Source organism: Notolabrus celidotus, chromosome 10, assembly GCF_009762535.1.
Source record: "Notolabrus celidotus isolate fNotCel1 chromosome 10, fNotCel1.pri, whole genome shotgun sequence".
Classification (NCBI taxonomy): Eukaryota; Metazoa; Chordata; class Actinopteri; order Labriformes; family Labridae; genus Notolabrus; species Notolabrus celidotus.
In genome coordinates, this window is record NC_048281.1 from 25,105,575 (window position 1) to 25,133,306 (window position 27,732).

At 40.5% G+C, this 27,732-nt stretch overlaps 2 protein-coding genes across 2 annotated transcripts in view; one reads left to right on the forward strand and one right to left on the reverse strand.

Moving 5' to 3' along the window:
• Positions 1-27,732, forward strand: part of arhgef7a (Rho guanine nucleotide exchange factor (GEF) 7a) — a 78,778-nt gene that overhangs the window by 561 nt on the left and 50,485 nt on the right. The window lies entirely within an intron of this gene.
• On the reverse strand, positions 861-26,699 carry aff3 (AF4/FMR2 family, member 3). Its single transcript, XM_034694204.1, has 19 exons — positions 26,467-26,699; positions 24,536-24,580; positions 16,595-16,663; positions 15,336-15,369; positions 15,162-15,219; positions 13,295-13,346; positions 11,732-11,766; positions 11,390-11,576; positions 7,755-9,728; positions 7,518-7,645; positions 7,269-7,425; positions 5,379-5,482; positions 5,205-5,268; positions 3,628-3,764; positions 3,450-3,521; positions 3,241-3,334; positions 3,068-3,117; positions 2,746-2,951; positions 861-1,711 (listed from the first exon to the last, which is right to left on the reverse strand). The coding sequence occupies exons 1-19, from the start codon at positions 26,536-26,538 to the stop codon at positions 1,590-1,592; spliced, it is 3,660 nt and encodes a 1,219-aa protein (XP_034550095.1). The 5' UTR covers positions 26,539-26,699; the 3' UTR covers positions 861-1,589.

The window sequence follows — 27,732 nt, forward strand, 5'->3', positions numbered from 1 at the left end:
GGGAAGCCACTACTTCCTCATACAACACGCACAACCATAGACATGTAAGAGTAGACGCCGCATTGGCTGCTGTGGCGCGAGAAATACGGCCACCATCTTGGTCCGGTCATCCTACACATGATCCTACGTGTAAACGTAAACTGACGCAGCAGAGACTTCAAGATGCCAGAGCACTGTACGGCAAAATACCTATCATACATCACATATATCACATATCACAATATTCTATTACTGTTAAGCCCACTATGAATATCAAAATATGCCGAACCATGTGTCCTGTATCATAACCTACATGTAGGATGTTTGCAGAAAAAAAAAACCTGCATGAAAATCAGTTTAATATTCAGCTTATGATTGATTAAATGCGCTGACACCTAATTGCGCTTGCCAAACAGATTACACTGAGTGGAGCGGGTGACCGGACCAAGATAGCGGCCCCACGGCTGGTCAGCGCCAATAGGTAGTAGCAGTCGATGCGGCGTCTTCTCTTTATATTTCTATGTGCACAACAATCTTTTGTGGGCGGGGTTACGACCACAGAGAGGGGAGGGGTAGTGTTGACATTCCAAATCTCTCTCAGAACTGATGTTTATATCACGACTACCAACAGCAGCTTTAACCCCTCGCTTGTAGTTTAAGTTCTCCCTCCAAATATGGTCACTTCCGGCAAAAAAAAGAAAAGGAAACCGTCTTTTCCTTTTCAAGGTAATCTATCTATCTATCTATCTATCTATCTATCTATCTATCTATCTATCTATCTATCTATCTATCTATCTATCTGTTGCTATGTTACAAGTTGCTCTTTTGCTGTTAGTGCTGCCGAGCCAGACACAAAAAAAGTAAACACAACCAAGAGGAAGTCCAAGTGACACCTTCACCTTCATTATTCACTCACACTCAAAACAATGACATAATACATTTTGCATAAGAAGTGCCTGGATTATAAATAATGACACTCGCCAACATTTTATTTGTCTCTTGTACTTTTCCTTGCTTTTCTAGAAACACATCATCCATCAAATATTGCACGGTAAAAACACATACAAATGGAAAATATAAAATATTTAGAAAAAAAAGAGGTAATTCAGTCACCTTAAAAATAAAAATGTAGACAAACACCCTACAATGCAGAACATGGTCGATGATGGTTGGTTGGTTGTTTTAAGCATCTCCTCTCCCAGGAAAAACAGTTCATTCCAAAGAATGAAAATTGGCGTGCACATGAAAATGCACAAACAAAGGTGTATTCGTCCTGCTTTGATCACAATGAGACATTTGGCAAACGACTTTAAATCCATAGCACACACAGCAAATTAATCCTTTGATGAGGAAGTAGTTGCATGGAGTTCTTCTGTGAAAGGTTTCATTATGATCCTTCAGAAGGCTTTGCACACAGTAAGGCCTGGATGGTGTGTAGCTCAACATCATATGAGGATGGGATCAGACTTCATTTCATCCAGGTCAATATCACACAGGAAGCCCAGCAAGTTTCAGGACTGGCCTGTCAGCTGCACAGAGATCGAAAGTTCCATCTTTTCAAAATAAGGCCTGTAATTCCAGTGGGCAGGCTTAATGAGATCTCCTCCATGTTAGTTAAGTTTGGCACTAATACGTATCCACTGAAGAGCCTGTCTGGTGTATTGGACTGCATGAGCAATGCTACTGTGAAGTGTCAGTGGCCCAGACAACGTATTCAAGTAGTTGAAGAATTCTGCAAAGACAAAATAAAAAACGTACAGATTAATTCAACATTATGCCGTTTAATCTCTCTGTGGGAGATCTCACATGTCATAGGCTATTGGTAGCTGTTCAACTCCTGATAAAGTGCACAAACATGAGTAAAGTGATCAAAGAAAATAGCGGTCATAAAAATATAAGGCAATCCAGCTCAACCCTTCTCTCCCACTCCAAACAAAAGAAAAAACAGGTGGCTTAAATGAGTAGAACTTCCCCGCCCCTGACACACGACCTGCTATTTACCAATCAACGTGACAACACAATAAACCGTACCATTAACAAACAAAAATAACACTACATTAAAATATGCTAACAATAACCTAGCACCTTCTGTTGGACTCAGTGTACCATGCTGCATTGCGGTTTGTTTCTGGTTTAGGTTTCCGCACACATCACTGTATCTTGTATGAAAAGGTTGGCTTGTCTTCCTTATACAATGGAAGAATGGACCATTGGCATTTCTTTCTTTATAAAGCCATACTACAGGAGCTGCTGTCTTATTTATGCTCTTTATTGACTCCTAAAGTCGTCAGTTGCTGTCATCTTCGGTCCCATGGACAATTTCTTTTTGTCATTCCTCAGATTCGCTGTCTTTGGTAAAAGTGCTTTTAATGTCTTTGCTCCCTCTTCTTAGTTTGAGCTTCAGGGTCACCTGAAACTGGATTGTTTAATTCAATTGGAGGATTTTAAAACTAGGATAAAGGATCATCTGATCAGCTTGTGCACATCTTTTAGAGTTTAACACTGCTAATTTATTAATCGATGTAATAGGCACTTGTCACTATATGTTTTGTCCTGTTCTATTTGTGAAAGTTTTCATGCTGTTGTCTTGGCCAGGACTCCCTTGTTTAAGAGACTTTGTATCTCAATGGGACTATTCCTAGTAAATTAAAGGTTAAATAAAAAAATAAAATAAAATAAAAACCTACTCTAAACCTCAAAAATATATACTATACACAATTCAAATAATTCATCCATGGCTCCTACATCCATCTCACTCTCTCATACCTTTATTTTCCTTTGCAAGGTTGTCTGCCACCTCCCAGTACTCGTAGCTGTACAAGACACTGTTGGTAATGTTCAGGTGATTCGCTGCCATCTGGTGGATACGTTGAGGAATGCTTATGTGAGAGGGGAAGTCGCTGCCCCCGTGTGAACCCCGCCCGTGTTGTTTTGCATTCGGTGAGAGTGAAGAAGGGGGTCCTCCTGTACCCCTTGGAGTTAAAAGCACAACAAAGAGTGATAGGAATAAACAAAGGTTCAGTGGCTGGAATGAGAGCAAAAACAGAGAAAACAAATACCCTATAATATAAAGTTATTATCCACCTACTTCCCAGAGTCGTTCCAACCCGGAGGTGTTGTAGGCACTTTGGGAGAACTCTGTAATGGCACCATAAACAAGGCTTTAAAGTAATTCAAATCTAAATATTTATACTCTTGTAAAATCAAAGAAGCAATAAAAACGTCCTGTGAAAGACACATCAGATTTGGTTTTATATGTACCTTAAAGTAGTCCAGTAGGACTTTGGAGTATTTCAGTGCATGGTCCTTCTTTAAACGAAACATTTGCCAGTAAAGGAGGGCAAGGCATCGGAAACTGTGGACACAAACAAATGTCAAACGGACTCAGACAGACCACAACCCATGCTCAAAATTCAGGTCCTTTAGCCCGATGACAGATGTGGTATAAACAGCGGAGATGAGATACGCACCACAGAACCGCCAGCTGTTTGTCTTCCTGTCTCGCCCCAGGGCCAGAGTGACTCTTCAGCCTCATCGCGTACCTTAAGACACATGTCTGTTAACAATTGAACTGCAGAAACTCAAGTTTGTTTGTACCTTTTTCTGTGACATTACTTTTGTCTTTTCTTTGCATGAAGAGTGATTCACCTGATGAGCTCTACTGTCTCTGAGTACATGGTATAAGGAGACTTCGCCTCCAGTGGCCCTTCCTCCATGGCCTTCCCGCATTCCATGAAAGACAGAGCAGCATCAATGTAATTCACAGCCTTCCCAAGTTTGTCCACCTGAAAAAACAATCACACAAAATTGATTAAATAAGAGTCAACATTAAAGGAATATAATATTAATGTTATCTTAAGTGAATAAAATTAGACAGAAATAACCAAGATGGACTTCAGCTCTGTGCTGTTTAGATTAATACATGAACTGTCAAGTGAACAGCTGTTCTTGCTCCATAAAACATGCTTTCAACTGTGTGGCTCAGGTCAAGTCAACTTCTCCACAGCGGGTTGTGGATAACATGGCCAAAATATTCGGTTTTAAATTTAGCGTCTTCCCAGGGTCAGTATTTGTGCCGGGTGCTGAGGTTTAAAAGTTAACTTCTCAGATGAAAACAGTGTAGATGACTGTCGGAGAAATTATAGTTTATCTTTTATTTTATTTCATTCCTAAATGGTATACAACCAAATCTATGATAAGCTAAAAGATTTATTGGATAATTAATGGGGCATGTCCCACTCGAGAATTAACTTTATTTTGTACGTTTTTGAAAAGTAGAACCTTGTATAATTGAAAACAATTTAAAATTGGCTTGCTGAGTATGGCTAACGTCAACATGCCTGTAGTTGTTGTGCATTGTAGGCAGTGTCAACCAAACACAGCCTACATACAGCTTTATCTCCATTTTCTAAATCAAAATACTGCCAAACCATTGCGTGCTATGAAAAATTATAAGTCATCTGTGCTTGTTTACATACAGATGGTAGAGCATTATAACATTATGGCATTCGCCAATAACTGGAGCTACAGCCTCAGCTAGTACTGGGGGCTGCCTAACAGCTTAGACACAGGGGATGACCCACACTTCAGGCCTACAATAACAGTGTTAATAACTTGTTTAACCAACTAGTAATTCTGGTGCCTACTAGCGAGGGTGACAACATCTAATTGTTTAGCCAACTAAACATGCACTTCCATAGTAACCACTGGACAAGTGCGTGTTTGGGGAACTAGCTCAGATGTGAACTAGCTCAGATGTCTTCTTAAGGATGCAAGAAACAATGTTTAATTTGTAACTCCGATTTGATATTTGTTGAAATTTTAACCATTTATTGACCTTTTGCAGGCATGGTTTTTAGATTATGCAAAAATCCTTTCCATTCATCCAGCACAAAAGATTGAGCGAATAAACTCTAACTAAACTCAGAACACTTTGCACGTTGACACGGTCTCAAACTTGTTTGCTTCAGTCCACACCTGATTGTTATCACTTGAAGCCTTGGCTTTAGGCGCAACATAAACCAAAGGAGCACTTTGAGCCTGGTGTGTGTCTTAACCAAGTCAGAGCCAAAATACACACTCCCACCAGCACCACAGGTACAGCGTCACACTGTGGGAAACACTGTAACTTGTGGCGAGAAAGCAAATGATCGTATCTTCCAAAATGGCAGATCATTTCTTCATTGATTTCAAAGATAGTACATCATCTCAAATCAAGGACTCACCATTGCATCTGCACGGTGCTTCATCCTTTTAGCTTCATGTAAGTAGTATTCAGCATGATGTGGGCTAGAAAGAGAGATGTAAACAAGTAAGTCAAAACACCCAGGTTGGTCTGTATCTTGCATTGTGGGCTATGCAGTAATGATGCACTGTGTTGACTTTGTGTGGCAACTCACGTTTCATGGTTTGGCAAGGCCCCTCTGTGTCCCCCAGGGCCCCAGGACTCAGATGGAGGTTGGGGCTGTCTTGACACTTTAACAATTTCCACCTCCATCTTGGGCTGTATGTACAAGTATAACAGAGGTGGAATAAAACAAAAAGCTGCAGGCAATGGTGTTAGAATGACTTAGACTGGTACAAGTAGGGGTGTGGGATACGATAATATCAGATTGTTCAGGATACGAACGTGTCCACAATCTACACATCCAGACAGGCTGCAGCATCGGCACATTCTGGTATCATCTGTTGCAGTGCTATGCTCATACACGGATGCATGTTGATGTCATTTATAATGCAGAGACCAGGCGCTTTTTTGCAGACCACAGGTTTAACAAACGGCACATCCTCCACATCTAGTGAATCTACTGCAAGTTTTAAGCTGTGCGCACTAATTCCGAAAATAATGGGCTAACATTTCAAAAGTTTACTGTGAGTTCTCAGGGTTTTGTGATAATCATATGAGCAATGGAGCAGCAGACTCTGTCTTTGTCTCTCTGTTAGACTACAACCATGCTGTGCACTGCAAAGATGGTATACTGAAAGATACTCTCACTCTGCTGAAACAATGATCCCACTCTGAAATTACTAAATTACTGACTAACTCACAATTTAGCCAAATCTCACACACAGATTTAAATAGTTCAAAAAGGCACTATTTTCTTTAAAGCTGGGGTGGGTAGTCAGATTTAGATACACTTTTTGTTATACTGGTTAAAATGATCTTTATCTCCCGATGGCAATCAATACATGATGTGTTCTTTAAAAAGAGTGAAAAAAAACCTGCTATCTACAGCCGGAGTAAACCTGGGAAAACACCAACCAATCCCCGCCTTTAGGGTCCAATTTATGAAACCAATCAAATCTCGTTCTGCCCGCCTCCTGCACGTACATTTCCCCAGCGTTCACTCCCCGACCCCTGCCTCTGCTTCCCCTGACTCTATGTACTGCCCCTCTCGCTGAACCTCGGGCCTGTCCCCTCTGACCCGATGACATGCTTTGCTCAGGACTGTAGTCCGGATCAGAGTCTAAAAAGCTGTCACCACGGGGGCTCTGACAAGCAAAAGAATTAATGACATTTAGTAAGTCCTACAGAAGATTTACATTGTAGAGTTACGCTGTAGTGATGACGAGCCGGTTCGTGAACATGTTGAGCTTTTATAACCGGTCACTGTCAGCCGTGATCACGCCAACCAACAAAACAACAATCAATGTTTGAATGAATGAAAAACTTCTCCTCTTGTCTCTCCTCTCTCCCACTCTCCTACTCTACACCTCTCCTGATGCCTTCACTGACTGTCAACACTGTAGGAATTAAGAACATCTACACTGAACACGTTTAACAAACAGTAGAGCTGTTACAGTATTATATGTATTATAGCTTTTCTCCTGATATCGTGTCACCAGTACAACTGGATAATGCTAGCATGTTAGTTGTGAGTACTAACAATAGACATGTTTGCTTGTGTTTTTAACTTTCACTATGATAATGTTTTGGTGAGGACCGGTTTTGAATCAGTCACCATCATATGGTCGCAAAGCAGCAGCGCTCGTGCATGTGTGCATGTGAGCGGGGGCGCCGTTTTGGAGGAGCTCCGAGGGGAGGAGGGGAGGGGTTAGACAGAGTCCTGAGGAAATGCTACATTCAAATTCATGCTACTTTTCCATGACTACCAACCCCAGCTTTAAGGACTACATTTCTTAATAGTAAAATTAGTTTAGTTTAACTGGCCAGTAACTAGCAAAATAGCAAATTAGAAAAAGAACGGTGAAAATATCAAGACTGCGATTCTGAAATCCTTGTGATATTTTTGCCACATTGCCCACCCCTCTGTGCATGTTCGTATTACCTTGATAACAGAATCTCGGTTCTTGTCTCTGTTCTTGGAGATGTGGTGCTGGTCTGGTATCTTTGTTTTGGAGGGAGGCTTGGCCGACTCTGGGCTGTCAGACAGCGGTGACAGGGGAGTCAGTGGCCTTTTGCTGTCCATGTACTCTTCCAAGTACCTGAAAGTGCACACACCCACAGACTGTGTACACTGACACAGACTCACAGAACACCTGATGTAGATAAAGTAACGTGTTTGGTGTTTTCTTACCCATTGTGTGTGGTTTCAGTCACAAAGTCGTGCTCTGCTGTGTGAGATGAAGACCCAGAGTGGACAGGAGGGTCATTCGCGTAAGGGATACTCCTCTTGCTATCTCTGTGTGACACACCATTCTCCAGCTGGTTATACACAAACAAACATGCATGCTTTGAGGAACAAGCCTATATTAAATCTTTCTTCCTAATTTTTCAGCATAAAAAAATATTGAGATATATAAATGGTGTCAACCTTGCGTTTCCTTTTGCTGTCTTTCGTCCCAGTCTCAGGGACATACAGGTGTTTCATAGCCTCTCTTTGCTTGTCCTTGGTAGATGAAGCAGTAGAGGAAGTGGAGGATTTTTTAACAGGGGAACTAGTTGTGCTGTCAGGGACCCGTTTAAGAAGAGAGAGGTCTATGTGCACAACCAGATTTCGAAGCCCTCGCTGGGAAGGTGCTGTAGCCTTTTCACCTCGCCCGAATGGTACCAGGGTGTACAGTTTTTGCTTCCCCTCACCTGGGTCCCCTGATGTGGGTTCTCTGTGGTGCACCACCTTCGGCCTGTTAGTGTCTGGTCTACCTGGACCTTGTTGCCTTGTCTTGGAGAGTCTCTTATTAGAGGTAGAGTCAGCTGGGACTTTGGCGATTGGGACCTGATATTCAGATTCTGAGTCTGAATTTGAAGAGGAGGAGGTAGAGGGTGAAGAGGACACTCTATGAGGAGTTGAGGAACATAAAGGAGGAGTTGATGGTTCTTGCTGTAACTCTCTTTCCTCCTGGCTTCTTCCTCCCTTTTTTGTCCTCCCCTGGTTCTGTGAGTCGTCTCGAGGACGGTGTTGCCTGGTGTTGGTAGATAGTCTCTGTTTGGCCTGGGCTGTTTGCCATTCGTGTCTATTCTGCTGCTCCCTTCGCCTCCTATTGTCCTCTCTTTCTGTCTCCTCTCTCCTTCTTTGCCTCTCTATCACACTCTCCCTTTCCTCTTCCTCCTCCTCTTCTTCTGCTGAACTCTGGATCCAGGGACGTCTCAGTAACTGCTCCTCCGCCAGCCTCTTGTCTTCCTTTCTCTCCTGCTTTCCCTGTTGTTTTTCCTGAAGTCTGTCCTCTTTTCTGTCTTTTCTCCCCTCTTTTTGGGTCGGATGATTTCCTGTGTGAGCTACCTCCTGTTCTTTGGTCTGGGGTTTCTTCTGAGGATTTTTTTTATGGTTGACATGCACAGAACTTTGGGCAGTACCTACAAAAGACTTGACCCAATGATCTAGGCTAGGGTTTGATTTAGAGTTTAACCCAGTGTCAGAATTAGTAGTAGCAGCTTTAGAGGTAGATTTGGAATGAGCACTATGACCAGAGTTGGTTACACGACTAGTGGGAACTACGTGCTTTGCTCTAGTGGGGGTATGTTGTGTGATCGATGGAATCGAAGGCCTGCTCTTGTGGTTTGAATTGGGGTTGGATGTACTTCTTTGGAGTTGCTGAACATGTGATGTGTGTTTGGCTTTTGGTGCCTCTGAGATCTGTCTACAACTTGGATTTGAGTTAGGCTTGGGTCTAGATTTGTGGTTAGAGTTCAAAGCAGTAGAATCCTTGGATTTGCTTTGGTTCTGGTCTTGGTCCTGTATGGGTCGAAACTTGGCTGTGTGCTGCTGAGGTTGCTGATAATGAGTACTGTTTGAAGGCTTGGTCTTGTTGGTGTTAGGCAATGGGGCAATCCAAGATCTATTTATTGTCCTGTGTGGATTGGTTTCTTGGATTTTTTGTGTTTGGATCTGACTCTGAACTTCTGGATGGTGACGAACCCTGGAAGGAGCAGGCAGACTTGGACTTGGGCTTCGTGGGGGGTCTCGAAGTATAGGGCTAGGGCTTCGGCTGGCTCTTGGGCTCCCACTTGGACTAGGGCAAACCAGCGTTTGGATTGGGCTGTGTCTCGGGCTGGGGCTGGGACTTGGACAGGTGCTGGGGAACGGGCTTGGGCTAGGGCAGAAGCTATAGCCAGGACTGGGAAGGGGGCTGTTGTTGTCGCTGTAATTGAACTGAGGGCTGGGAATAGGGCTTTGGCTTGGGCTGTATTCCCGATTACTGTCCCAGGATCTGGCTGGAGATGGGGCTCTTTGGGTGCAGGGAGAGGGAAGGCGTCCTGGAATGCTCTGGGAGGGGTCTTGTTCACTGCTGGCAGATTTTTTCTTCAGCCATTTATCCAACTGCCACTGAGCAGCAGAGGGGTGATCAGCCTTCAGAAGGCAAAAGAGAGAAACAAATATCCATTATCATTCAGAAGGTACACAGTTTACAATGAGTCCCTGCTAATAGGTGAAAGAAGTTGACAAATGCTGTCTTTGACAGAGTGATGAATAAAAAAGACTTGATTGTAAGCTAAATAGAGATGATAAGGAGAACATAAATGCAAAGTAAGTCAGAATGATGACAAACTAAAATGTACCTAAATGTATCTGCAAAAAAAACAGAGTATAAAAAAGCAATAAAATGGTAATTAAAAAAAAGAAGTTAATGTACTTTTTAAAACTCCAACTAGGTACACTTGTTTTATGTGAGATAACTGTTGAAGCCAAGAATGCAGGATCATGGTTAACCAAGGAGGACCTATTTTTGTGTATACCCACACACCACAACATTCTCACTCTACAAAACAGTCATCAAAAATGCATGAATAACAATTAAAATTCCATGCAGACAACTTGGATCATGACACAAGAGTGAAAAAGTTCCTACTGACACTGTAACCTCCTTTCAATAGCCTACTTTCTACTTGGTCTCACAGTCCACATCTGTGCTTACAGTAGCTCAACCCCCATCCAATTATGCCAAATGACTCACATAATGTTTGCTTAACAACCGGCGTGGTAACATTAAAAACAAGAAAAGCACAAGAGAAAGCAGGAGCGTCTCCTCAAACCGTAAATGAAGATGATACTCACGGCTTGAAAGCAGATTTCTTCCCCTTTCTCCCGTTGTCTTATTCCCTCTTTGCTGACCAGGAGCTAAATTAAACCTCTACTTACTCCTCAAGTCAAACAGTGACCCCCTCCCTCCCTCCCCACATCCCGCGCCCTGTTTCCAGTGAAGACACTGCATCTCTTGTATCGTCTCGACGGCCCTCCCTCCTTCTTTTTCTGTCCCTCCCTCTTTCTCTCACTACCTGGAACTTTGGATTTGCTGCTTCCATAACTCCAACCCCCATCTCTTCCTTGCAAGACATTTAAACAGTCCACGTAAATGAAAAACACATGGTGTGCCCCCCTCCAAACACACACTCCAATCCCTCCCCCTTTCTCTCTCTCCCTCTCTCTCTCTCTCTCCATAGGGGCCCAATATAGTGCATGTTAAGTAATAGAGTTCACTGAGTTGTACAGGGCCGTCCATTCATAAAAGAGGAGCAGGTTTCCCTTTCATTCCTATCACAGCACATGTCTCAAATCATTGCCCCACATCTTCAAAAGCTCACCTCAGAACTCAGTCATCCATTCAGATCGTGTACAAGAAGTCCACATTCTCCTGTGTGCGCTTTTATTTTGAAGGGGAAGGTTTCCCTAGTTGTAGTGTTCAGTAAGAACTCGAGGCAGAGAGACTTCCTTACGTCCTGAGGGCTTTCCTCTGTAAGACTCGACCTGTTGACATGACACTCAGGCACTAATACCCAAAGCCACCTCTGTGCCCTCCACCCCAGTCATCCTCCTCTCCTACTCCCATGCATTCCTCATTCCTATGACCCCCCCCCTCCCCAACACACACACACACCTGCCATCAACTGCCTCGAGGCAACCACTCCCTTAAGAGAATTCCCCCAAAACCACACAACCCGTGGAAGAAACAGAGAAAAGGGACAGTGATAGAGAAGAAGGAGAGGAGGCAGCAGCACAGTGTTTGTCAGTACCTCTTTGCTGTTGCATGGCTGCTGTGTATTGGTAGGCGACGGAGGATCCGGGTTAACTTCTGGGCTTCGGTGGGGGCTCCAGGAGTGAAGGCTACTGCTGTCTGATTCAGCGCTGGAGTCTGAGCCGGAGTCCGAGCTGGAATGTCTCACCCGTCTGCCATGTGTGTGCGCTCGCTGTGCTGACAGACTGTCAGTCAACACACACAAACATCAGTAGGGTCAGCGTACGTACACAGCCGAGGGAAGTACATGCAGACAGGCAGAAGGATAATTCACACAGTTTTACTTATGTTTACAGGCAAACATCTAGAAGCTCACATCTAGTTTTTTTTAATCACGTACCTTTGTCCACCCCAGGAAGATGACTCATGAGTTCCCTTCAGGGGCACAAAACAGACATATCATTCACAGCAGCATGTAACCTCAGCTGCTTGATATCTTAAAATGATCAGCAAATACAGAACAAGGTTGTGAATTTTAACTGTGCCAAACTCTGCATGGGTGGGTACTGCAACAATTAACACTACCAGAAAAACCGGCATCATCAACAACAGCTGCCAAAAACTCTGCCCATTGTTTTGGTTTTGTTTCCCTTCATCCTTTGTCTTCCTTTCGTTTTACACTCTCATTCTGTGTCCAACCGGCCTCTTAAGGCACCAACAATTACATGAACACACGTCAGACTTGTGCCAAAACAACCTTCAAGAGAAACAGATTACAAGTAGCTTCTGTCTTAAAAAGCATGCACCTTCTTGTAAAATAAGATCTGTCACAGCAATATCAACACATGATGAGAAAAACATCATGAAATGTAAACTTTAAGAACTGCTACAAGCCAGCAGTAAAGCCTGATTAAGGGCTTTTTTATTCTGACAGGCTTTCTCAAAATAATGTCAATGTTTCTTAAATGCACAACCAATAAATTAAAGAAGTACTGAACAATTCATCTTCACTAGCACACTTGTTCTGGCAATGTCCTGTGCTTGGTAAGTTCTGGTGTGATATATTTCATTGGTTTTCTAAACAATATCAAATAACCATTCAGCCTGATAGCAATCTGGCGATATTTGGCTGCTCAGACAGGAAGAGGGCCCTCTCTCCCCATCAGAAACAGGCCCTTAATACAGGCATGGTTGCAGCTAAAAAAATAATATTACTTAATTGGAAGTCTCTGGTGTCCCCATGTTTCAGGAGATGGCTCAATGAAATGCGCTCTATCGTTGAGATGGAAAAAACTCACAGTGAAAGACATAATTCATTTAACTATTTTCTAAAAGTGTGGAAGCCATTTCTGTCGTTTGATGAGACCCAACTACGTTACTCATAATCTTTGCTGCTATGATAATAATGTATATATGTGTATATACATTAAAATTTAATAATGTAATGTATGTGCTTTTTCTGTATTTTAATTAATGATCTGATTGGGTCCCACCCAGTTTTTTTTATTATGATTATTTTAGTCCTTACTATTAACATAGTGTCTGTACTTTTACTATTATTTATGGGGCTTTTTGTGTGTGTGTGTGTGTGTGTGTGTGTGTGTGTGTGTGTGTGTGTGTGTGTGTGTGTGTGTGTGTGTGTGTGTGTGTGTGTGTGTGTGTTCTTTCTGTTGGTGTTCTCTTTTGTTGTTGTTGTTGTAAGTAATGGTTGTTAGACCATGGAATCTTTTGGAAGCAGGGGCAGCCTTCCTTTCTTTTGTAGATGTCGCTATTGTTAGCATCTAGGGACTATCTGTGGATCCTTCAGATCTTTTCATGGTATCTTGTGTCTGTTGTGTGTGAGTGTGTATATGTTAAGAAAACAAAAAATCACAAATAAAATATTCAAAGAAATACTGAACAATATTGACATACAGTATATTGGTATTAATCTTATATAGGACAGATGGAGAGTGTTACCTACCCTGTGAGTGTCCTCATCATCACTGCTCAGCCTCAGGTCATCAGCAAGCATCCTGTGAGCAAAGACAGATTCAGAGAATCACACACTGTTGTACATTTGATCACAATAAAGTTGTCACAGGGGGCAGATTGAGCCTAATGCTTAAATAGTACACCCAGCGGACTTAGCCTACTGGCCCGGGTTTGAATCCAGCCTGTGGCCTCTTTCCTGCATGTAATTCCCCCCACTCTCTCCCAGTTTCATACACTATCCACTTTCCTCTGCTCTCCTCTATTAATAAAGGTATAAAAGCCTCCAAAAAATATAACTTAAAAAAAAATAGATAAATAAAAAATAGTGCGCCCATATAGCGGGTGGCCTCGGTTCGATTCCAGACTGCAGCCCCTTCCCCCCCACACTCTCTCCTAGTTTCCTGCTCTATTCACTGTCCTTGCCTCTCTAAATAAAGGTGTAAAAGCCCCAAAACATAACTTAAATGAACCCCAATGAACTCATGATGGTATAATAATTCTAAATATTAACTAAATTTAAATTTGGATATATTAAACACTTGTACTTTTTCTCTAGAAGGATTCTTTGCATCTATATTTTCCACATTAAGAAAAAAACAAGTAATGTTTCACTAAAAAAATACCTTATTTATTTATTTGTTTATTTCAACAGGGACAGTGTACAGCCCTTTAAGTTGTACCAGAGTTAGCTATGAGCTAATTTACATCTGTAGTCCCTGGGCAGGAGACAGAGCTGATACCTCTGTTAAAAACAAACAGTACATCATTTAAACAGCTACACAATAATACATAACCACTATAAAACAACAGGGATAAATTTACATCAAAACTATCAACACAATAATAAAATATAAATAGCTAAAAGCACCACACTATGAAGGCCGTTATATTTCAGAGTGATGAGTACATGATTGGGTTGATTTTAGCCTGGATTTCACCCTGGACTTAAATTCAGCAAAGCTGCATCACTCTCTGATTTTGCTATGTAATGAGTTCCAAGCAGTTGTTGCTCTAATAGAGAGGGCTGATTTACCAAATTCAGAAGATCTTTGGTGTATGACACAGTCACCTCTATTTGCTGTCCTAGTTGTTCTTCCATTATCTACAACTTAACAAGTTGTTTTTGTCAAACAGTACAAACCAAGCTTCTAAAAATGTGGTTATATTTAAAATAGTATTAATTGTAATGATAATAATTTTTACATTCATTCTGAGGGCCAAACAATAAGGCATCTACAGCTGATGTATACCAAAGATTCAAACTGCCATCAATTAATTATAAAACTTGTCCTTTTTTGTTTCCACATCTTGTTTGGATTAGATTCTCAATGTATCACATTGAGACTTGTTCTTCTTATAGATGAACACATTTTAGAAAGCTTGCACAGATTTATCAAATAAGTGAAAAAACTGCTTCAAATGTTTTAGAAATGTTCACCATCATTAAACTGCCATGTTACATAACATAGGCTGTATGATAACGTTAAACATGCTGTTGGCCTACAACACTGAACATGTGTTCCACACTTAAAGGAGGAAATAAAGAGGCAACAAACAGCAGCCACATCATTCTCCACTGACAGCTTAAAAAAATGTTCCCTGACCTTTGACCTGACCCGTATTATGCAGCCTGAAAACTGTGCTGACTGACTTCAAGGGTATATTTCCCTTCACTCTTGTTCCCTTTCTTTAATGCTTCTCTTTCTTGCTGATGTTTATGATTTTCATCCGCTTTAACAAAAACTGCTGAGAAGAAAAATAAACTGTGTTGATATTTGGTTGTCTATGTGCATCCCAAAGCAGCAGCTCAGGTTAGATGACCTTTGGTGGATCATGTTTCCTTGTGTCCTACTTACGATTTGTGGGGTGCAACGTGAGGGTGACGGTTCATTCGCAGCTGAACATCCCCCCTACCTTATGGAGATAGAGGAAACAGGGATCAAAGGCAGGCAACAAACCATGTCGTAATAAAAAATGTACTGTGAATTATTATATTATAACCAGACTTATTGTATTAAGGAAAAACATACTTTGCCTCTGTTGTGTAGTTGCTGGTTTTGCTTCCTTTTAGGAAAGAAGGACAAAAAAATTGATTTCTTCAGCAGAGTTAGCACAACAAGACGACATAACATCGATGGACAAAAGACTGATCAAAGTCAATGCAGCTAATCCAAAGATAGTGTGCCAGTATAACCAGTATACATTACCCACAATACAGCAGGTGTTTAAGAAAAGTTGTTATCCAACGTTGAAATTAGCTAGCCTTGGGTCACTTAAGCTTCAAACAAAGATCCTACAGAGGGGACGCTGGTGGCCTAGCGGTCTGGGCACCCCACGTATAGAGGCTACAGTCCTCGTTGCAGAGGTCGCTGGTTGGACTCCCGGCCAGTCGACCATTTGCTGCATGTCTTCCCCTACTTTCTACTCCCCATGTTTGCTGTCTCTCTCCAGCTTTCCTATCCAATGAAGGCAAAAAGCCCAAAAATATAACTTAAAAGGTCTTGTTTGCCTCACGACTGTCTAACCCCCACACCTCATGTGACTTTTAGACCAAAAGAGTGAATCACATGAGGAAACTTGTTTCATAAATGCAGAAAGACACGAAAACACACTTAAAATGGGAAATTGATGGGCTTCCATTTTAACTATCAAAGATAGAACACTGAAACACATACACAACATGGATGAGTTAGTGGACATGCCTGGGGACCCAAGAGTTCAAGGGGTAATTAAACCAAATCCCCTGCTTAAAGTGCCTTTTCCTTTTTTTTTGTGGCAACAAAACAATGCTAAACAGCCACAAGAAGATGCTACACAAACAAAGTGGATTGCAAGGACACAAAACCAATATGGATGCTAAACTTTTATCAAGGAGACACAAACTACTGCCTGCAGAAACAAGCGGACTCCAAAAAGATATTAAATAAAACTGTAGAGAGACACAAAGCTGTAACAAAAGAACAAAATATGACAGGAATTGAAAAAGAAACAAAAAAGATAGAGACACAAAACAACTACAAAACATTCAAAACAACTACAAAGACACACTAAACAACCTCAGAGATTAAAACTGTCCTCAAAGATACACTAAACATCAACAAAGACATGGGAAAAACTAACAAACACAACCACAAAGAGACAAAAACATCCACAAAGACACACAAAATACCTTCAAACAACACAAACACAAGTATGTCTCAGATGAAGCAGAGATTTACCCACAGGCCAAACAAACCATGCAGCACACACACACACACACACATTCACACAAACACACATAAACACATACCTTAGGGTTGTATAGGATTCGTTGGGCCTGGTCACAGGCCTGCTGAGACGGCCAGGACTGAGTCATGTCCTGTGTGTGACACAGAAGTCGGGGTCAAAGGTGAATTGAGAGACATCACTGTGATTGATGGTGCTCACATACAGAACATCCAGACATCCTAAATCAGTCTCTGGAACTTTCTTTATATTTCTATGATTTAGGAGTAACTCCTCGCTTTTATTTCCACACATATAATGTAGAGAGCTTTATTTCACAGTTGACCCAGGTTATCAGTATTATTTCTCACCAACAGGGGGCGTGTGACTGGTCTTAAACATGAAACAGGCCCAGGTGGTAAGATTTCAGCTGTGTTTTAAGTATCACAGTGTCAGTCTTGTTTTTTTCTGCGTTTGACTGTCTTCCCCTTTGGAGCTGTATCCCAACAGAGGTTTATGCAGAATCTGCTAAACTTGTTTTATTAATTAACCAGTTACCTACTTTGGGCTAAGAATACTTCTTTGCTCTTCAACGGCAGGAACCTATCAGGTGTGCACTCATGGAATCAAAAAACCAAGACAGCTTTTCAGAACATGTGTTGTTTTTAAGACTGCTCAGGAGAAATGAACATAACAGACGTCAGGCAGTTCAGATCAAAACAAGTTATCATCACAGTTTAAATCCCAGTAAAGGTGTTGAGTGAGCTAAAGTAGACCACTAAAGAGTGCAATATGCTGATGGAAATTGCAAGTAAATGATCAGAATTTAATTGCTGTTTAATTGAGAGCTAAATGAACTATCAGCTCATTAACCCTGGCAGTGGCAGGTAACACTGATACAGTTGAGCACAGTTATCTTTTTTTTTTATTCTTTATTTTTGTTATTGGACAGCAGTTTGTTGTAAAAAGCATTGACATATAAAAGAGAGAATAATGTTCATTTCCTCTGCAGTCCTCTGTTTTTAAAGATTATTAGAACTAAATACAACCTGGGGGAGACGATATGTAAACACTAGAGTGAGCCAGAAACATTTCAGGGAGAGATAAGTGACAGAAAATCACACACACAAAAAAACAAATAAACATGTAATTAGCTAAGACAAGACAGCATCACCGGGTCCTTGAATGGTATCATCCACAAAATCTGTCTGGAGGGGTTTTACATACTTAGTCCACTTGGTCCAGGGTTTAATAAATACATCCTTCTGAAGTTGTAAACAGAAAGTAATCCTTTCCATAACATAAATATCATTTACTAGTGATGCAATCCTGGCCGATCCGATCCTGGTATTTATTTAACAATCTAATTTCCTTAATGTGTGGATTGAATCATGTTTTGGCAACTTCAGGCTTTTCTGACTTTGTAAACCAAAATAAAATGAACATTTTTAAACTGACAGTATCATTATTCAAGATATTATAAATGTGTACCAGCAGTCTAGTGAGTTAATCTTCATAAACAATAAATATTGTAAACACAGAAAAGCATAGAACTGAAATGAATAGATCTGCCATATGGATCAGCACTATATATCGGCCCCTTGTTACCGATATCCGGTCTAGCTTTTTGAGTCCGAGCTAGCCAATATCCGTTACCAGGATCGGATCGGTGCATCCCTATAATTCACTATATCAATCCACTCCTGTATTGCGGGAGGTTCAGGAAGCAACCAACACCTCGTAATGGCTTTTTTACAAGCACAACTCAAAATGGTGAACAGGTATTTATCAACAGCCCTCGGCTGTAGGTATTTATCAACAGGCCTCCTGTAGAATGAGCTTGAGCACAGTCATCTTTATCGTCCGTAAGTCCTCTGATAAGTCACTGCTGTGAGTTTTTCAGTTTTTATGGAACAGTGCTACCAAAGGCCCAGTCAACTAAATTACGTGATCTTGTAACAGTAAGTTTAAGAAAGTTCTCCTTTGAAAATATCAGCTGGTTACAATAACCTGAACCTGAGGATTTTACTTTTTATTTCTATTTATATGTATATTGTTCAAATTTAGGCCAAATACACTATTTTACAACACTGATAATCAGTTAAATTGAGATAAACATGGAAGTTATTTTTTCTCATTTAATAGATTAAAAAATATAAACCATCTATAAAATAACAAATACATTCATTCTGCAGGAAAAATATTGTCTATGTAACTAAAGTGATTGGAGAAAAAACACTCATCAAACTTTTTTCAGTCTACGCGAATAGAGAAACATTTGTTGATGGTGTTTCACCTATAGGTGGTGCCAGAGTAAGATGATACATTTGATGACTAAAACTCAGTCAGGGATTTATACCTCTTTTCTGCATACCCAATCCTCAAACAAGTCCCCAATATTCCCTCACATGATCATAGGGACACTCAAAAATCATGTTTGTACCATAGACTGTATAAAATATTGACGTAGGATCCGTGACGTCACCCATCTGTTTCTGAAGAGCTGTTTTGAGGCCAATCGGCAGCGGCAGCCATATTGCTGCTGTCGAGCAAGTGTGATGTAAAGAGGCGGAGTTTGAGTCTCCTAGCCAACAGCTACAGTGTTCCCGCCTGTCAATCAAGTCAGTTGTGCCTCTCATTGGAAGACTTGTAATATCAATATCTTCAAAAGTACCACATAAGGAAAAAAATCACCCCCCCCACAGTGTGAGCCAATCGAGAAATGAGCTATCCAGACTACACTCGTCTTTAGTACCAGGCTATAAACATGTTTATTTCTGCTGAAAAGATCCTCTTTTTCACACTCATGTGTATGTGACTTCCGGTACTTCCGGAGCCAGCCTCAAGCAGATCCTTGATGAGCTGCAGTTTTTAACACTTCCGCATTGGACTAATTTTTTTAGACTGGAGGTTGCTGCTTAGTTTGTACCCACCAGTCAATATGACAGACTTTTTGACACAGATTAAAAATTTCATTTTCACAAAAAATAGTAAAATATGTATTTGAAGAGATATGAATGCTTTACTTTGTTTGAACTAACAAAAAAAATATTAACTTTAGAATTATGAATTAAAAATGAAAGGTAACCAAAGCAGAATTACTTAAAGACACATATATTTGATGCTCACAGCTGCCACATCATGCTGCTCGCTGTTGCACTGCTCATCATGAAGGAAGATGGAACAGCCTGGGATGATTACCTATGATTATACACTAAGACTTTGATGAAAATTTACCCCATTCCTTATTTGTTCTCTGCACAGCATTTCAGAGGAAACCAGCAACATAGAGGAAGCTCTGCACCAACAGTACACTGTCTCATATTATTCTGATAATAATCTCTGCTGATTAGATTTGCCCGCAGTCACACTCAGACTAACCAGGCCTCATGGATGCTGACAAAGTGTCCTTATTTTGTACCATTCATGTACGATGATCTTGATCTAGTTACTCAGCTATGTTATAGTGTGGGAATACTGGGGCTCAGTTTGTTATACACACGTGATTATCACTGATTGTGGGACAGCTGAAGGTAACTTAAAGGCTCAAACATTAAGTAATCAAAAGAGAAGAAATGACTCAGTGCTATGGCTACTGCAAAGTTTATTTCAGAAAATACACTCATTCACTTTCTTGGTAAAGGTTAAATAAAATGATTGATATCATTCTCATGCCTCTGCACTAAATTTGAAGCTAAAGCACTGCATGACTAGCATGAAAACAAATAGATAAAGTCTGTCCACCTAAAATTATTTTATGGTTAAAAACAATTGAACGTGCATTAGAAGATGAAAGCATAATTTATACTTTTAGAGATGATGTGGAAAAAAATCTATAAAATGTACCCTAAAATTAAGATTTGGCGGAATGTACAATTTCATAAACTTACATCAAGAACAGAGAAGCTCTAGACCACCCCCTTTTTTATTTTTACTTTATTTTAGTTGTATTATTATTTATTTATTTATGTATTTATTGTTCCCTTTTTCTTATACTGTGTTATTTTGTATATATTTTTTTATATTTTTTTAATTTATTTTTTGGGATTGTTTTGAGTTTGGGTTATTTTATTGTTATGCCATTTTTCATTTAATGTATGTAACAATCTGGGAAAAAATGCGATGTACTTGAAAGTATAGTGATCTTGAAAGTTGAAATTGTTTTCCATTCAATAAAGTAATACAAAAAAATTTAAAAAAGAAAACAAACAGCTAATTTTACGTGACAAACCTGGCCCACATTTTAAAATACTGTACTTAATGGACTATTTAGTAAGTTTCAAGTTTTCTTTACACAGAATTTGAAGCTACACCTGGCTGGCAGTTACAGCCCCGTAAAATCTATAGACAGTGGCTAATTAGCATAGCTAAGCTGAGCAAAAGACACCGTGGTTACCAGCATCTACACCCTTTAAAAACAAATTTAAAAATAGACCTTGCCCACATTTTTTTTTAAACTAGATTTTATAGGTTGTACTGAAATCTAAAAATCTCATGTGCACTGAATTTAAAGCTAACGTCAGTACCTGATTAGCCTAGCCAAGCAAAGCAAAAGTCCCTGTACTTGGTTCAAGTTAACACAACTGCGAGAAGAACTAAATATAACTTGCTGTTAAGTGAGTTCAAGTCTTTGCTGCACTGAATTTGAAGCTACGGCCAGTTGTGAGTTCATGTAGCCTAGCTAAGCCACAGTGACTGTGCCTCACATTTTAATCTTGTGAAACCACATGTCACATTTAAAAACACTTAACAGAACATCTACTGAGTTTAAGAGGAAGAAACAAACAGATTTTGTTTTCTTCAGACAACTAAAGGCTAGCGCTTCCTCTATTAGACGTTTTAATGCTAAGCTAGTGTAAGATGAGATTTATTTTGGTCTAATTTAAAGTGTCACCAAATAGTCCTTATTTAATTCTAATTTTATCTGTATCTTTGAGTTCTTTAATGAAGTTCAAAAGACTTCGATCTTATATATTGCATTGCCTCTTTAAGGTTGCTCAGGGTGATGTAGTTTTAGTTGAAGTAAAGGTGTCACACGAGTTTGACGTGCTGTTGTCCAACATTGATGAAGAGTCATTAAAGGCATCATGACGCACAGCAGAAGTTGTCCCATGCACTTTCTTCCCCACAGCGTTCAAGTATGATTACATTAAGTTTCTAGTTAACGCTGTTGAAGTTTAAAAATTCCGAAGAGATACTTAAACAAGTTACGGCGTTACAACAGCTAACCAAATAACATAAGAAAGGTACAAACCTTCTGATCTAACTCTGAGCAAGAGAACATCCAGAGTATTACCCAAAATATCAAATAAATTCTTTGACCCTAAATGGGAATCTGCTCAGAGGAATGCTCCCGCTTTCATATTTTAAAATCCACAGATGTTCATGAGTTGACACATTTTTATGAACCTGTCTGCTGGCTCTACAGCTTCTCTTTCCCTCTTCTCCTCGCCCCTCGACAGTAAGCCCTGGAGGGCAAGTGTTTCCTCTCTCTGCTCATCCTTTCACTTCATTATCTCTCCTCCCCCAGTCACCAAGGACACAGCACCAGGCCTCGCCACTTTCCTCCTCCAACAACAACAAGGTCTCCCAGGTGGAGCATTATGTGTTGCTATCTTCCCCCCACCCTTCCCCTCCCCATATTCTGTACCTCTATTCTTCTTCTTTGCTTTTCCTAGCTGTCCCACACTGTGACAGGGGACAGGAGGTAATGATCCTCTGCTCTGTAAAACTCTCAATATGAACCCCAGGACCACTGAGCACACACTGAGAAATCTGAGTCAATTCCCTGCTCTGTTATTAAAAAACAACTTTTTTAAGAATACATCAATAGTAATTATATTAAATACATGTTCCAACTTGGTGTTTATTTGTTCCATAGCATAATTTAACAGACAAAATGATCCTAAATGTGTGCTCCTCTGCCTTTTACTAGATAATTTGAGATGCTTCAATTTTGGACTGTCGAAAATTTTGTATACAGCAAATTGGATTCTGGGACTCTAATCACTAAAAATTTGAAAGGGTACTTTTCAGATATTGAGAAAAATAATCATAGATGACTCACATGCTTTGGTTTCTACCCAAAGCAGCAATCTATTTCAGGTATTTTGTTCAGTCTGACCCCAAATGTCTATCGCTTAAAGGGCATCAAATATGTTTTAATGACGAACAATTTGTACCACAACACATCTACTACAACTTTGATTATAACTTAAGGTTTTTGGTTGCTTTTTGAGATTGATTTTTGGGCTTTGAGAGAGAAGGGAAATCTGGGGAGAAAGTAGGTGATGACCAAGTGGCAACCTCTGGTGTTGAAAAATTAAGCCAATGTGGAAGTACAAAAAACTGCAGTTCCACAAGTATCCACTTGAGGCTGGCTCCAAAGCCACAGTGAAACCAAGCGGCAACCTCTGGTCTAAAAATATGAGTCCAATGTTGAAGAGCTAAAAACTGCAGTTCATCCAGGATCCCCTTGAGGCTGGCTCCGGAAGTACCGGAAACAACATACACACCAGTTCAAAAAAGCCGATCTTTACAGCAGAAATAAACATGTTTACAGCCTGGTACAAAAGACGAGTGTAGTCTGGATAGCTCATTTCTCGACCGGCACACAGTGTAGGGGGGGTTAATTTTTTTCTAACGCAGCAATTTCAAAGATATTGAGATCACGAGTCTTCCAATGAGAGGCACAGCTGACTTGATTGACAGAAGGGAACACTGTAGCTGTTGGCTAGGAAGCTCAAAGCCCGCCTCTTTACATCACAATCACTCGACAGCAGCAATATGGCTGCCGCAGACGACTGGCCTCAAAACAACGCTTTAGAAACAGAAGGGTGATGTCACAGATACTACATCCATATTTTACACAGTCTGAGTGGAACCAACTACCACCCATGTTAAAATGCCAAACTTTTACAGAAGGGTACAAATAACTGATTTTAGTCTGTATGGCTGACTTCTTCAGTTGCACACATTTTCTATAACTCATCCATTTTGATTATATTATGGCTAAAGTTATTAATAGAATTGCATACTAAGGGGTGTGGTGAGTCAACAGACAGGTTTATGAGTTATAGCTGTTTGCCAGGAGGCTGAAAGCTCGCCTCAGCTTCACATCATTGCCTTTGGATTGGTTGATCAAAAGTTAGGTTGAATCAGCATTTCCAATATGGCAACCACCCTCATTGGGCTTCATAATGCCACTTCAGAAACCTATGGTCAATCAATCAATCTTTATTTATATAGTGCCAAATCACAACAAACGTTATCTCAAGACATTTTTACAAACATAGCAGGTCTAGACCATACTCTATGTTAGATTATTAACAAAGACCCAACATCAACACAGGATAAGACTCAGTCCCCTCTTACAGAGAGGAATTAGTTTTATCTCATCTTAACTCACCATGAGCATTCCACATCGCAGTATTTAGCTAGTTACAGCAGTGAGGAAAAACTTCCTTTTAACAGGCAGAAACCTTGAGCAGAACCAGACTCGTGTTAGACAGCCAGCTGCCTCGACCAAGATGGGGATTGAAAGAGGGATAGAGGAGATAAAGGGAGAAGTCTAGGAGGGTGACATGGACCAAATTCTGGAAGGACTGAGAGTTCAGCCTTTGGCCAGTGGGACAAGGACTGGAGCCTCTGTGTATGTTCAGCCTGTGGTACCATCTGAGCTAAATCGTCGCCCTTGTAGTTTTTGACACACACAATATTTAATTGCTGCCTTCATGAGTCTTTCAATAAAAACTGTAACAAAATGACTGGTTGAGTGTTTCTAGAAGTAGCAAAAGATAACACTAGTTGTTGCTTTCTTTGTAATATCTGCTATATTTTTTCACTTTTTAATTTATTTTGATTTTGATTAAAACATTTTTTTAAACATCAAAGAAAATGTTAGTACCAAACCTAAAAACATGGCTGTTTTATGGGGGGGGGGTTGTGGGAAAAGAGGAAATGGTCCATATTACACCACTTACACTGAAAAAAATATCGCATGCAAAAGGAAAATATAAATGCTTACCTCTAGAATATCTTTGGCACAACCGTTGCGTTGGTTTCTTGATACCTACGCAAACACAAGAATGGAGCGAAATTTACAGTAATTGAAGACGGACACATCATCGGGGTGGGAGTTTAGTATTAATAACTTGAGTTCAGTAATAACACAGAACTAGTCTAAATATCAAAGACACATTCATATGGAGAAAGTTGTTGTTGACTGCACACCATTTTTAAACATCAAAACGCAGCAAAGTTTGTCTTGTCTAAGATTCAGGTGGAGCACACACAAGTGCACGTACTCAAAATGAGAGTAAATTTACTTCTTCATTTCTGTAATTACTCATCTCTCAACATATGTCCCTTAACCTTTTAACCTCTATGACAAAGAGAGACACAGTCATTGAACATAAATGTTTAAAGATTCACCTTCTTCATTCTGCTTCCCGCCTTTTTTGTCATTCAAAAACACAGCGTAGCACTGTACTGTGAAAGTACAGTCACACACACCCACAGTAATTGTGAGAGTTGTGAGACGGTTGAAGCTGGAGGATGACTCATATCTTTGAATTCTCAGCTGCAGATGATCAGACGGATGCTGACTTTGTTGCAGGCTACTTTCTGTTTCCATCTGCGTTAAGAAACCCTTCCCTCCCCCACGTCTCTCCCCTTTTCACATCTCAGCTCACAATTCAAATTCACCGCTCTGGCATGAGAGCAGAGAACAGTGTTGCTCAAGCATTATGATAAAGAAAAATTCTTGACATTACTTTCACTTCCCTATTTGTGTTGGTTCTGTAGGTGTAGGCAAGGACTGTGTTTCATTTTGACAGTAAGTTCTGTGTGAAAAAAAGATGATCCCAAAGAATACACTTATTTCAAAAAGGATTGCTCCCTGTTTTATTCATTATTATTATTAATAAAAAATTGTAAAGTATATATATTTTTTCCACTTTGGGGTCAATTGAATCTCAGTTTGACCTCATCCACTGAACATTTAATCTTTGTACTTACTTTCAAAAATTTAATTTCCTGCACACACACCGTTTCCTCCTCATTTTGGTGATTTGCTTCTAGCTTTTATGCCCCACTCTGTCTTCTGTGCCATCTGTGCAGCACCAGTATGCACAGTTGAAAAAATGTGTGCAGCGCGCATGCTTGTGTATGTGTGTGAGCCTGTGAAACTGACTCTTCTTGCTTGCATGACTCACTAAGGTCAGAGTCTGAGTGGCTAGACCCAGAGCCTGCGGATGGAAAACAATGTGTGTGAGAACTGTCTGATTATCAAAGCCACCAGGCGGTTATGAGGCCATGGGCACAAAATGAAAAATATAAACATAGACAGCCAGTATTTTACCTCCCTGTGGCAACGCACAAGCCAAAATAAGGCCAGCTTTTCTTGGCTTTACACTTCACTGGCCCATTAGAGAGGGTATTATCATGTGCAATGTGTTTCACACATCCACAGCCTCCAGCACTTCTGGCTACAGCTCTGTTGCAATACCCTGGTGAGTGAAACCCCCAAGGAAAAAACAAACCACAACCCATCATAACACCTGCATCATGGAGCATGGAAGCCGTACAACACTAGCCACCTGTTACATTCTTTAAGTATCTGCCGTTACTGAAGTTATGCTCAGTTTTGAAGGTGCTGTGCAAGACTTCATCTGTGTTCAATGCCCTGCAGGAAATCTTGAATGGCTTCATCTGTAAACTGAATCTTGCAGAGGACAGGAGCACAAAATGTATGGCTCTACAGGAATGATTCCCTTATATTAGTTCAGTAATTCTTCACAAATAACCTGCAGGAACTCAAGGTGCAAATTTATGAATGTAAACAAGCAGTCAGAAGATCCCTGAAGCTGACAGTGACTTGTCTATGAGGCTTTAAACATGCTGTTATAACTCTTCATTCTATTTATAAGAAAGCTATTTCTTCATGCAGCCTCTTACCTGAGAATACGCGCATTTGAGTAGAAAACAGACAATGGAAAGTTTCCCTTTGCCACCGAGGACAGTAGGCATGGTTCCAGGATGGTCAGTGCTCTCCTCCGGTGTCCATTCCAGAGAGGATTCGCGTTGAGAGCGGCGGATGCCCTCGCCGGTCTGTGTCTCCTTCAGCCCGGCTCTTCTTCACTCGTGAATGCGTCGATATGCAGCTGCCGGAAAGTCAGTATGAGTGTGTGTTCGTGTGCGTGCATGTGTGTGACTGGGGGAGACAGAGGGCGATGTAGGCGGGCCGGTAACGTCAGAGATGACACACACGCAGCTCACGCAGGGAGATCACGACTCAGAGCGGCCCTGGGGATGGTCACCACCGGATCTGTCTTACATATTTTAGAAAGCGAATTTAGGATGACAGGGCAGCTCAGTAAAAACTCTGATGTATTAAGCATTATGATTTCCTGTACAACCAAAAGGAGCGAAATAATTAATTAAAGGGACTGCATAATTATTTTTAAAAATGTGTCCACTAAGAGGATACTAAAAAAAACACCACTTCCAACCACTTACAGCTGGGGTTGGTAGTCAGATTTAGGATACATAGATATACTTTATTTCAGACCCATAGGTCCATATCAGCACAAGAGTAACATAAAATACTAAAAATAATTCAAATACATTTCCAGCAAGAAATAAAAAGATCATATGACTACAGTGTACACATTCATTGTGATTAGAGCATAAAAAGGCTTTTGTTCCAATGTTTCCAAAAGCACGAAAAATACCTTGTGTCACTTAATGTGGGCTGAGTGAGCTCCCTTAAAATGTTATTTTCTGGATCAGGTAAGCGACACATAAATTTGTACATCAAATTTCTCAGTACAGCATGAAATACACTTTTTGTTAAACTGGTTAATATGATCTTTACGTCCCAATGGCAATCAATACATAATGTGTTCTTAAAAAAGAGTGAAAAAAAGCTGCTATCTACAGCCGGAGTAAACCTGGGAAAACACCAACCAATCCCTGCCATCAGGAGCCAAATTATGAAACCAATCAAATCTCGTCCTGCCGTTCTGCCCGCCTCCTGCGAGTATGTTTGTTTGTGTTTTTAACTTTCACTATGATAATGTTTTGGTGTTTTCTTACCGCTGAGTGAGACATGAGTTGACGTAGTGCAAAACACAAACAATGTGCTGAGGACCGGTTTTGAATTAGTCACGATCATATGGTTGCGAATCAGCGGCGTCATTTTGGAGGAGCTCCAAGGGAAGG